At 32.2% G+C, this 13,256-nt stretch overlaps 1 protein-coding gene across 20 annotated transcripts in view; it reads right to left on the bottom strand.

Moving 5' to 3' along the window:
• The window catches only part of SYNE1 (spectrin repeat containing nuclear envelope protein 1), a 571,419-nt gene that overhangs the window by 466,918 nt on the left and 91,245 nt on the right, over window positions 1–13,256 (bottom strand). For all 20 annotated transcript variants that reach the window (XM_074309511.1, XM_074309493.1, XM_074309505.1 and 17 more), the window contains exon 3: window positions 5,422–5,483. In XM_074309511.1, the coding sequence (XP_074165612.1) occupies window positions 5,422–5,483 (62 nt within the window). The remainder of the gene's footprint in view (window positions 1–5,421; window positions 5,484–13,256) is intronic.

The following is a 13,256-nucleotide window of genomic DNA, read 5'->3' as shown; positions in this document are numbered from 1 at the left end:
TAGTGATAGTGGCATATTAAACCACTCCTGCAGAAGACCATAAAATCAAATGTTTTCTGCTTCCTGGAAGATTTTTAAGGAAAATCTGAGAGAAATGCATGACAGAAACTGTTCATGAGAAGTTTATCTTAGAGACAAGGAATTAGATGACTTCTGGGATTCTATGATTAAACTATTATTTTGCTAGCAAGATAATATTAAAAAATAACAATACATTGATTGGCTAGTTGTGATAGGTACTAGATAAATATTCTGACACTAGTTTAAATCAAAGGCAATTTAGGAATCCCATTAGTGACTCATGCCTAAAATGACAATTGCTGACACAGGCCATATACCTTACCTGGACTGATGTTTTTGTCTAAAAAAAAAAGAAAGACAGTATTCAACTGATAAGCATTTTTTAATTTAAAAACTATTATTGAGCTACCTATCTGTAAAAATCTGTCCTACATACTATAAAGACTACCTTGAGTACAGAATAATTTTTTTGGCCTTATTTTGTATCATCAGAACTTAGCACAGTGCCTGGCATAGAGTAGGTGCTTAATAGATGTTTGTTGACTGGATAACTCGACTTTATGGAGCTTGTGATCTACTAGGAGATGCCAAACTAACACATAAGAAACCATAATGAAAAATAAAGAGAAGAGTGGACCAAATGTTTCTTTATGATTCAAAACTATGGATCAAAAAATAATTCTTGACTGAGTGACTGATTTAAAGAATACAGAAATAATTGAATGTGCTAGATTGATAGTACTAGGTCTTGAAAGACATTAGAGACCAGTTATTCTAATTCCCTCATTTTGTAGTTGAGCAAATGTAGGTAAAATGTAGGTAAGATAAAATGGGGCTCTAGGTAATAAGTTCAAGAGGCAAGATTTAAACTTAGTCCTCCAACTATATAGTCAGTTCTCTTTTGATTATGAAAGGATTCATGGTAGAAATATTACTTATCTTAGCTTTAAAAGGTAAGTAAGATTTAATTCAGAAGAATAGCGGACAATGCAATTATAAGATGGAGACATGACTAAAGACACAAAAGTAGGAATGAAAATGCAATTTTCCTGAGACAATGAGAATAATAGCAGTCATAATAGAGTAGCATCAACAGCAATAGCATTAGTTATAATATAACTAGTATAATAGTTAGTATAATAATACTAGATATTTTTAGGTTCTTAAGGTTTTCAAAGAATCATAATACATTATTTAATTTAAGTCTCAAAACTCTCTGAGGTGAATTCTATAATTAATATTATTATCTTCATTATATAGGTAAGGAAATTAGTCAATGGTCACTCAGTATCAGAGATGGAATATGAGTCTAGCTTTCTCCCAATTTCAATTTCAATATAATTTCCAAATAGTATTTTTCATTTATCAAAATAGGCAACCAACATGCAATGGGATAAAATAAAATGAAGCACACTGAAATTATTATAATATATTGTAATTATATTCAATCTATTCAATAAAAATAAACATCTTAGAAAATGTTTAATATTGAATTTCAGTATTTTTGGAAGACAAGAATGTTAACCTGTTAAAAAGACTTAAACATTTTAAACTAAACTGCAGTCTTAAACAAGATTTAAACAAACACTTTTCTATAATGAATTACCATTTCAAGGGTGCTGAAAGTCATTTTATGCCTGACACAACTTGCTGAATCATAAACAGCAGCACTCATACTCTACTGCAGTCTAATCAAGAATACAGATCATATTTCATCTGGAGTTCATGAAATATTTACCTCCTAATAAGATTAGGAGGAAGAATTGATAAATCTGCCCTATATGTCCTATAAACAAGAACTTTGGCCTTTTTAAACCATGTTTTCATTGCCATTTTGAAAAGTACAAAAAGGCATTCCAAGTTATAAAAATTCAAAACTTAGAATGCCCTTTCACATTTTTCTTTTTTAATAATTTTTCAGTCAGAAAAACTCTTCTCTCCCTCCTATACTTCCCATTTATTGAAAATATAATAATAACCTTTCACACTTTTGTCTAAATTTTTTTATTTGAAAAAAGAGATTAAGAAAAAAAATAAAAACAGAAAAGGAATACAAAACAAAATAAAACCAAAGAGAAAATTGTCATGTGTCCAGCAGAACAAAGTAGGATTCAAAATATATAACAACAAATTGTCAGATCAAAAAAGTATATATATGTTAGTAGAAGAAATTATGTTCATGAATGCCCATTTTTCTTTACTTCTTTGTAAGTACTGTTCTTTGCTTCTCTCTGCACATCTTATTTACTTCATTTCCCCCTCCCATTTCATCCCTTCACTTCCCCCAAGCAACCTACAGTTAAGAAAAATATATTTATGTATACATAAATAGATACATATATATGCATATATATATGTATATATATTTTCTTATACACATTTATACACACCCCACATACACACACATGTATTTCCTATCCCTGATGACTCTTTAATTAAATTCTTCTGCATAAGTTGCCTTGTTATTACTTAACTTTTCCCTACCCAAAGATCCCTCCCTTGTGTTCTTCCCTCATCCTTTGCTTCCCTATCCTCTCATACCTCCCTCCTTCTTTCTTTATATATTTTGGAGGATGCTCTACCTTTCATGAAATATGTAGTGTGGCCTATTGAACATATTCCTGATATGAGCAGGTTCTCAGAAGTTTGAGCCCTCCTCCCCTCTCTAATGTCTCTGTATCTATTCTTCTTTTGCATCTCATTTTTATAACATGATTACTATTTTTATTTTAACTTTGCCACTCTTTTTTTTGAGCTACCTTATTGTTGATGTGAATATTAAGTATATGGTATATAGGATATATATATATACATGTATCTATCTATACATATATATACTATATGTATATAAAATATATATAGTAAGTATAGTATATATTTCTTATATTTAAAAAAATCACAAAGAATTTGTCCATGTTTAAACAGTTTGTCCATATTAAAATTTCTTAAAATTGATCTTTTATACTAACTCCTATATGTCAAATTTTCTGTTAACTTTGAGTTTCATTGATGGAAAGTCCTGAAATCTTTATTTCATTGAATGTCCATTTTTTTCTCATTAAAAATTATACATAATTTTGCTGGGTATAATATTTATTATATAATATTATATAATAATAATAAAGTCTAGTGCTTTTGATTGTCAGTAGATATAATTCCAGAACTTGCAGTAGTTTATTGTGGTTGCTGATAAGTCTTGTATAGTTCTAATTGTAGCTTCTGTTAATTTGAATTTTTTTCTTGTTTTTTACAAATTTTTCTCTTGAAAAATCTCTTTGATCTGGGAGTTTCCAAACTTGGCAATAATATTCCTGTGTGTTTTCCACAGAGGATCTCTTTCAGGTGGTGATAGGTGGATTTTTTTCTATTTCTATTTTCCCCTCATATTCTATCACTCCAGGACAATTTTCTTGGATTATTTCCTTCATTGTTGTATCAAGATTCTTTTTCTGGTCACAACTTTCTGGCAGTTCAATTATTCTTATATTTTCTCTTGATCTGTTCTCCAAATCTGTCATTTTTCATATAAGATGTTTCACATTCTGTTGTATTTTCTCATTCTGTTTTGTTATTTCTTGGTCTCTCATAGCTTCACTGCTTTCCCCTTGTCTGACTCTAATTTTCAAAGAACTATTTTCATCTTTGAGATGCTATACCTCCTTTTCTACTTGAAAAGTTCTCCTTTTCATAATCTTGTATAATCTTGTTTTTCTTGGGTTTTTTTTTTTAGTTTTTCCTCAATGTATCTCTCATTTGATTTTAAATTCTTTTTTGAGTTATTCTACAAATTCTCTTTGTGTAGAGAGTCATTTCACATTACTCTTTGGGGTAGAAATTGTTTTTTTTTTTTAATCTAAAGTGTCTTCCTTTGAAGATGAACCTGGTCCCATATTATGTTCCAATAGTGGGGTTCTTTCTTCTTTGCCAGTTCATTTTTTAATAAGAGGCATTAGTATAATTGTGGGGTGGTAGAATAGTACCTCAAGCTTCCCTTCAGCTCTCTACTTTAACCAGGAATCCCAACCCAAGAAATCCACCCTCCTGCAAGTTCCTGCAGCCAGCTATGTCCCTGCCTCGTTGTCTCTGTATTCACTGGGTGCTGGTTTCTTCTAGACCAGGACTGCATCTCAGCAGCACAGGTGGGCCTCAGTTGAGGTTTCACTCAGTCCTCCTGGACTTAGATCCCAAATTGATAAACAAAGTGAAAGTCTCTGTGGTTCCTGCTGAAGCTCCTGCTATATCTTCCTAGACCTAGGGGTCCCTACTTGACTCTGCAGAGCTAGCCCAGAGGTGTCTACACTTCAGACAGATTAATCCCTAGCCTGAGGTCTTCCTTCAGTTCTTCTGGAGTTGTAATTGGAGGACCCCTGTTCATCCCCAGGTCTTCTTCATTTTTCACCAGTCTATGTTCACTCTAAGGTGAAAATTTGTCCTATTTGTGGGGGAAACTAGGAGAGCTTGAAATTTACCATTCTACTCCACCATCTTCCTAGAATCCTCCAACCTTTCACACTATCAAAAGAAAATTCATTCCATATTAAATGCACTGGTATTTATACGCAGGCATTTTAAGAAGCAGAAAGTACTTGAATACACTGGATTTATTGAAATTCCATACAGGTGACCCACACACTCGAACTCTGCCAAGATGGGTTCCAAGGAAGTTATTCACCAAGCCCCAATCAAGCCTCTTTCTTCCTTGCCCCAATCAAGAAGCATTTCTAAAACCATAGAATTTGCTTGTCAAAGAATTGTGTAAAATATAATCATTGGTTCAATCCCAATAGGTATATGCATTATGAGTCTAAATAATGTTAGGAGGATTTACTTGCAATCATCAGGACCTGACTATTTCCTGATTAGATTATGATTAACCATATATTGCAACATAGATGAAAAACAGATTACAGAGTTAATGTGGAGTTAGGAATAACTTGATGAGATCAGAATGTCTGAAGCTCCATTGTGAGAATGGTTTAGGCAAAGGGATCATGGAGCTAAGGTGTAGCCCTTCTGGAACACTTTTATAATGTTATAACAATCATCCAGGTGGATTGAAAGACTCTTATCTAACTCTGTATTTCACTTTGGGAGTTTCAAAGATGAGGACAAAATTCCCATTAGTAAATTTATGTCTAATGAACACATTATTTAGAAAAGATACTAAAATATTTCACAAAGATTAACAGGGTTGACCACAAATAATTTATATTTGATAGACACACATACAAGATTATTACTTATTATTCTCTTCAAAATGAAGTTCATGGATCAATAGATTACATTGCTTTATAGACATGGACTAATTTTTCATGGTTTCCAAAATCATTGAGTAAGTAGCAATAATACTTTCTTTGCATCATGCACCTAGTATAATTAAACTGCAATAATATTTAGTACCTTAGCCAGATGAGAGTTGATCCACTTTGTAAAAGTCCGTTTTTGCACTATTTCTTGCTCATCTAAAAAAGAAGGATAATGATCCTGGTTAGATTTCATCAGAGTCTAGAAGAGCTAACAGCATGGAATATATCACAGTAATAAATAACTATAGGAAACAATTGCTGTTTTTCTTCATTCCTTTTTGCCTGCAATTTACCTGAAAAAACCTCAAAGGGTTTTCATCAATTATATTATTACATAATTAATATATATTAATTCATCAATTATATTATATTATAAATGTATACTAAGATTTTGAAGTTTCCTGTAACTAAGATTGTTGCATGTATCATAATATTGCATTTTAAGAAATTGCATAAAAGCTAAAAATCACAATCAATGAAGAATAAGCTTAATTCAATTCAATACTCTTATTATGCACTTAATATGTAAATGCAAGTCACAATGCCAGGCATAGGGAACACAGAAATAAAAATGAAATTCTCTATAATCTTAAAGGGCTTACTTTTTCCAGTAATATAAATAATTATATAATATCATAATAATATAAAATAATTTCAAATTCAATAATGTTAATAACTGAGGTGATCAAAAAAAGGTCCTAGAATAGAAGTTATACTTACACTGTGCATTAAAGGAATTAGGAATTTGAAGAAACAAAAGTAAGGAAAGGGTAGATTATAGGCACAGGTCCAGAGCTGGGAGGTAAAATGACATGTAGAGAAAATAGCTAGCAAGTGACTTTGTCTGAGACAGAATGTGTATCAAGGGAATTAACATGTAATAAAAAAGTAAATGAGAGATGAATTATGGAAAACTCCAAACATCGGGCTGAGGATCTTGTATTCTAGCCTAGAGACAAGAAAGAGACAAATAATATTTTTGAATAGTGCAGGGATATGGTCAGATCTAATTTTTTGGAATATTAATTTGGCAACAATGTGGAGAATGCATTGGAACAGAGAGACTGGAGATGGGAAAAGTTGCCAACAGGTATTTGTTAAACATTTATTATTTGTCATACTATTTATAATAGTAAATATTATTTATTATTTCCTGTACTAAGGATTGGGATACAAAGAGGCAACTCCATAGTCTCATCTTCAAGGAATTCACAATCTAATGAGATTAAGCTCATTTTTACCAGACCATAAGATGATAAATTTAGAAAGGGTAAGGTCCTTGTAAATCATGTAATTCAACTCCTTTATTTTGTAGCTGAAAAATTTGAGTCACAGAGAGATGCCACGAATTACTAAATTCATACTGGTAGTATCAAAACTGAGATGAAGCCCTATTACTCCAAGCTCACTATTCTTCCTGTTATTGTGTTGTATTTCTAAAAGGAAGCTAAACTTCCATGGACTCTATCCCAAAGCTCCAAGTAAGAATTCTATTCCTCAGTCCCTAATCAAAGAAAATCAGCTCATGATCACTAGAGAAGTTGTACCTATGTACAAGGTGAGGAGGAGCTTTTTTTAAGCAAGTCATTCTTAAATCTAAAAGGGCTAGATCATGAATCAGGATAAAAAAGGACTGGTAGATGAAACACATTTTGGTTCTAATTTGTATTTCTTTATCTATAGAATAAAAGAATTAGTCTTAAAGATATCTAAGATCCCTTTCAACACTTACTTTCCATGATATTCATTCACATTAAAAATTCTGTTTTGCATTTCACACAAATCTTTTCTAATACTTCCTATGTCCTCTTTCTGTTTTTTTTTTTTTTTTCTTCTTCTCTCTCTATGTGACCCAACATCATAATTGTACATTTGGGGCAGATATATTCATCTAAGGTTAGAAGTAGCAAAAAGCTTTTCCCATTCACCACTTTTTTTTGCCAGAGAAATTTTTAAGTGAACTACAGTATATGTGTATATAAAATAGGTATACAAATCAAACATTTATTGATAATCATAATTTAGGGTCCCCCAAACAAACTACAATGTAAGAAACAGGGTTATAGAAGACATATTGCTACTGTCTTGAATTGGTAAGCAAGTATAAATCATCACTCCAACATTTACTCCCTGTATGATATTGAGCAAGTCACTGCATTTCTGAGTTTCTGTTTGATTGTCTCTAAAATAAGATTAGGAATACCTGTATCACCTACAAACTTGTTTAAGGAAGGCATTCCAAAGCTCATGAATGAGTTGCAATATGCTGAAGTTGAATAATCCTATGTTATGGGCTAGAACTCTGAACTTGAAACAAGGATTCTTACAAGATGCTAAGTCATTAGAATTGATAAATATAATGGTTATCTAGTTTAGCATGGTGATTAATAGTTTTCTAAATTCAGTATGATTGATTTAATCTTATAACAAATAATGGTTTCCTAGTAATATAATGATTGGTTTATACTCAGTGTAGAACATATCAGCTGAAACAAATTCAGCCAAGGGAGGCAAAGACAGATTAATTCCATGGTCTACCTTTATGGTGGCTGGAGGCTAAAGCACAAACCCTTGGACTCAGCCTCACTTCATCTCACACCACTGTGGTGGCCTATCCTCCTGCATTTTCTCCACTGAAACCAAGTCCCCTCTGAAGGCCCTGAGAAAGCTAGCTGAGCATCAGGTGAAGAAGACAATAAAGACATTTGGACTTTAATACTTGGCTATTCTCATGGAGATTAATTTGCTGAAAGGAAGACTGTCCCATAAACCTCAAGAAAACCAAAGAAAGGACATTATAATTTTAAATCTTTAGAAGGAGTAGACTGAGGAAGAAATCTCAGCCATCAATAAAATAATTTTGATGTCCCAATTTTTTGAAATTCTTATACTTTTCTTAAAGTACTACTACTATATTTTCTCTTAAAATTAAGGAAAAGATTTAAATGATTTTTATGAGAACCAAATATTGGAACTGTTCAGTAGCTAAATGGTTAATGGGTTAAATTGCCCAGGAAAGCTAGATGCTTTGCTAACTCAGGAAAATCAGCTGTATACTGCTGTTCCCTGCAACTTAAGTAAGGCAGGTACATCCCCCCACATACTATGCAGGAGGCACCACCTGTGCCCTCTGCCATTTTTAAGTTCTACTGTTCTTCATTCTCCTACCAATGTTGGTACTACAGAACCTCTACTCATGGAGATTACAAAATCTAACAATCTTAAGTAAAAAGGATTTAACCTTAAATTTGACATAGGGGAAGAGAAATGTTCACATAAAAATTTCCAGGCCAGATATCCAGAAATATGATTTGTGGAGGAAGAGGGGATGGGCACAGAGAAATTCACAAGGAAAAATAATAGAATAATCAGGAGCAATATAAATGATGTCAAGTGTCAATGTGCTCACAGAATAGATGAGAAACAAAATGTATCATGAAATTTTGAAACAGAGAGTTCTATAGGCAAAGTTTTTGCTGATGGAATGGGATTAATGGCAGAAAGATGATGATGAAAGAGAAGCCACTTTGAAAGAAAAGGGAGAGGTGGTGAGAAGTTCTAAAAGAAAATATACATCTTTTCAGAAATTTACACTTTTGGAAAGTGGTTCATTAAGTGGGGACTTTGCCAGGCATGGTGAAGGATATCTGGGTGAGACTATAAAAGTGAAAACAAATTGAGAGACAACTGAAGTCCTCAAAAAAGAAAATCTTTTTTGAGGGAGAAAAGGGAGGGAAAATGCCAAAGTCACCACCTTCATGAGCCACCACTGCTTTTGTTGTTGCTCTATTTGATAGTGAATTTCTGTGTTTATATTTAGATGTTAGCTAAAAGATCTTTTTTTGGAAAGCTCAGATTATATCTTCTTGCAGCATTATGTTTCTAAATTCCAACAAATTCCTCTACACTTCTTTTCCATTCAATATGTGAACTGTGAAAACAAATTTTAATGGGATTTCCAAGTATATTTTTAGTTTATGCAGTCAGGCAAAGCCAACTATATCCTAATTAAAAAAAAAGAAAAAGAAAAAAACAAAATAAAAAAGAACTTATTTTAGATGCCATCATTTCTTCCTGTTTTTCCCCTAAAGAAATATTTCATTTCTTAAATTTCATGATTTTAGCATGTCTTCATCTGTCAAAAATTTAAAATTTTTCTTGCTTTTACAATTTATTACAATGTAAAAATGCTGAAAATTATAGTTTACCCACAAAGTTTGCAAAAACATGCACTGGGGAAATTATCTTGAAAATATATATCTAATAATATGCATAAAACATAACTATAAACTTACAGAGATTCTTTATAATACCATGTTGGTATTTGGTGGACCAAACTATGGATTGTTTTCACTGTACAAGGAGCTATGTTTAAGAGGATATTATAGAAATATGTATAAAAATAAGCAATCTTATCATGAACTTTTTCTATATTTAAAGAATTAGATTTGTACTTTCAAAGGTATAGGTTATTTATAAATGAGGCAATGCAGGTCAGTGTCTTTTCTGCAAATTATAGTCTTAAATAATTGACTAAAGCACTAAAAGATTAACTGATTTGCTCAAGGCCACACAGCCAGTATATCTGAGGAGAGATTTGAATTGAGGTCTAGCATACTCAAGGCCAATTCTCTACCCAAAAGGCGATACTGTTTCTCTCAAGAAAAAAGGTGTGGTAGGAGTAGAATTATATAAAAATCTCATGGCTCATTGAAACTAAAAACCTCAGTCAAATAAAGCTTAGGCATTTCATGGAAACACAGAATTAGACCTAGAACAAACTTTAGAGTTCATCTCCTCCAAATTATTCTGGCCAAAAAAAAAAAAAAATCAAAAAACCAAATTCTGCAGTTTGAAATATCTTAAGGAAATCCATAAATGATTCAACTGCGAGTAGATAAGAGTGGGATAATTTTTTTAAAATTGTGCAAAAGAGAAACAAGCCTATTTCCACCTTTAAAAATTCTGCAATTATAATTAATTCCACATCTTATATCTTAGAGCTTACAGAGGAAAATATCAGTACTGAAATTTTCTCACATAAATTCTCTTCTTATTGCACAGAACATCCTGCTCAGCAAACCACAAGGCTTGAGAAACACTGCTCTCTTTAGCCTAAGCCTTTCATTTTAGAAAGGAAAATTGAGGTAACTCATTGAAATATTTAACCATATGCTTGTGGAGACCTCAGAATATATTTTGTTTAAGCAGAAAGAACTACCACGGTGGCAAAATTCCAGCAAAGTGATTTTGTTCTTTATTATTGTAAATAGCCAACAAGGTAACAAGCCCAAACATTCTTTGTATGCTGTGCTGGCCAATTGCCATAACTCGTGCATTTAGTTAGGCACAAAGCTTTCTGTTCTGCAATATACCTATTTGAGAAGTACCAATAATATAGTATACTCTTGACTCAAGCTTGGAAATTATACATTTCTAATTAAACTTAAATTGCTCTTTAACTGAAATGCAATGTAATGTAAAATGTAAACACTAAAAGACTATGGGATCTCACAATCTGGCTAAGGGTTGGATATATTGGTCATATTGGTGGTTGTGGTGGTGGTATGTGTGTGTGTATGTGTGTGTGTGTGTGTGTGTTTATGCATGTATGTGTGTGCATGAGAGACCGGGGAGGGGAGAGAGACAGAGACAGACAGAAACAAAAGAGAGAGAACATATCCTGTTATTGTGTTTGGGTTATTATACTATTAAGATCTAATAATTCTTCTTTTTTATTACAACTGACTAGAGTTTATTTTAAAAAATTAGAATTACAAAGTCAATGATGTATTTTTATATTATCAATGCCAAGGCTTTCAGGGCCATTTAACCAATGAATAGTGATATGCATGATGATTTAAGTAATTAAGTAAATATTTTATTAAGTTTATATAGGAAAAAATAAATTGCATATAGAATAGGTTTTCAAAGGACAAATTGGCAATGAAAGTTTAAAAGTGCAGAAAAGAAGGGCTCCAAATGAAATATAAGAGTAAGGCATGGCCTCTACCATTTTTCTGTGACCAGAAACTGCTCACATGTATTACATGCTGTAAACAAACAAAAACCCACCAACAAGAAGTTTATCATGCTGTTTCCAGTGTCATAAAACCAAATGTCAACATGTTTTCCTCCAAGAGTAAAAAAATGAAGCCAGGGATGGTGTTACTTGCCTAAAATGCCTCTATTTAGGCTGGTTAATTTCTTAAAGTTGGAAGCTTTTAGGCTAGCACTAGGGCTAAAGCCTATTGAGTGCACACAGTTATATACTAGTACAGTGAGTCCTTTGATGGGGAGAGGACAGGAATTCTGACTGCCAAAGAAGGTGTAAATTCTGGGCAGGTTAAAAACTAAGCAGGTTAAACCTATGTTGCTCATCAGTAGTATTAGGGATTTGATTGATCCTTCACTGCCAGCCAGAGGAAGAAAGGGAGACCCAATCTCATAAAAAGGAAAGAAAAAAAGATGCAAATATAGCAGATTATTTTTAATTTTTGCATTTCTAAAAATATGCTACTATGCTCTGTGGGAAATTATTTATTTCAAAATTGTTTATGAAGGGATTAAATTTTGAATAGTATGAACAGAGTTTTGTCTTCCAATAGACCTTTTGTTATTGTTTTAGAAAGAGATTCATATATTGATAAAAACATTTGCTTTAATTTTCCTCTTTAAGATTAAAGGGCAACAACCATGTATAGACAGAAACTGGCTTGAGCTAGCATCAGAAGTGATTTCAAAAATATCAGTGTCTCTTTCATTAAGATTTATGGCAAGTTAGAATGATCATAAAGGGAAAAAAACAACCAGAACTGGGTTTCCTTGTTGAGATTGCTAATGGCAGCATGGCCCTATGACTAAGTCTCACTCCTCATATGACCCCCCTTATCCCCTTTTTCCTCCTGAAAGGATATTTTTGGCAAATATCCATATACTCAAATATATGGTTGATACAGCTTCATGAATCTTTTTATCTTAATTATAGGTGCCTTTTCCCTCAAGTTATGGATTTGATTTATTTCCCGACTAATACCAAGTAAAAGATAAAACCCAAGGACTGTTATTTGGGTTTGTACATACAAAGCCTTGTACATAGTAGGGCTTTAGTAATTATTGTTTTAAATGAGAAGAGTTCTCTAGCCTTCATCATCTTTATTTTCAAAATGGTGTAAATAATCTTTATAATCATTTTTGTCTCTAACATTCCATCATTTTAGATCTTCCAACTTTAAGACTAAGTCATTCAAAAGCACAAAAGTTAGAAAACATATTGTAATAGACTTTAGATGTGGATGGAATAATAATAGTGATGACATGAAAAACAATGTGAATGTAGAAAAGGGACATACTACATGCTAGAGTAAATTCATGGAAAAAATATTTTAATTCTACTTCCATTAATGGACCACATATAAAATATGTATATTAAAAAGCATAACCCTAAATTTTAAACAAGAAAATACAGAATATAGCTTAGTCTCTAGCTGGGAATATGGACTCTATGCTGGCAAAATTTACTGTGGGCTACATGTAAGTTTTAACTTATCAAAGGATGTCTTTGTTGCCTACTTTTGCAAGAAAGTTACCACAAGTGTGCAATTGTTTCCTGTTGGGACTGCTTATCAACCTCTGCACAACAGGAGGGAAGGCAGTACCTAAAAATTTCCTAACATTTCTTTTAGTCAAGTGTTTTAATATGGAAATTCATTTCAATTTTAATAACAATGCTTTCCCCTCAGATTAGGAGAAGACAAAGAAGCAAACTTTTATATGTTCTCCTATTTTTTGGCCCATATCTTTAAAGTATTTAATATTGTTTATATGTAGAAGATTTTATGTACATATTCCTTTAATTTTTTTAAAAAGACTTCCTTATTTAGCAATGGCTGATTATTGCAAAACAAAATTAAGCCATCTAGAAATTAC

Source organism: Sminthopsis crassicaudata, chromosome 4 (assembly GCF_048593235.1).
Source record: "Sminthopsis crassicaudata isolate SCR6 chromosome 4, ASM4859323v1, whole genome shotgun sequence".
In the NCBI taxonomy this organism is placed as follows: Eukaryota; Metazoa; Chordata; class Mammalia; order Dasyuromorphia; family Dasyuridae; genus Sminthopsis; species Sminthopsis crassicaudata.
Note: the sequence above shows the minus strand (reverse complement) of the source record. Positions and strands in the feature narration are given on the sequence as shown.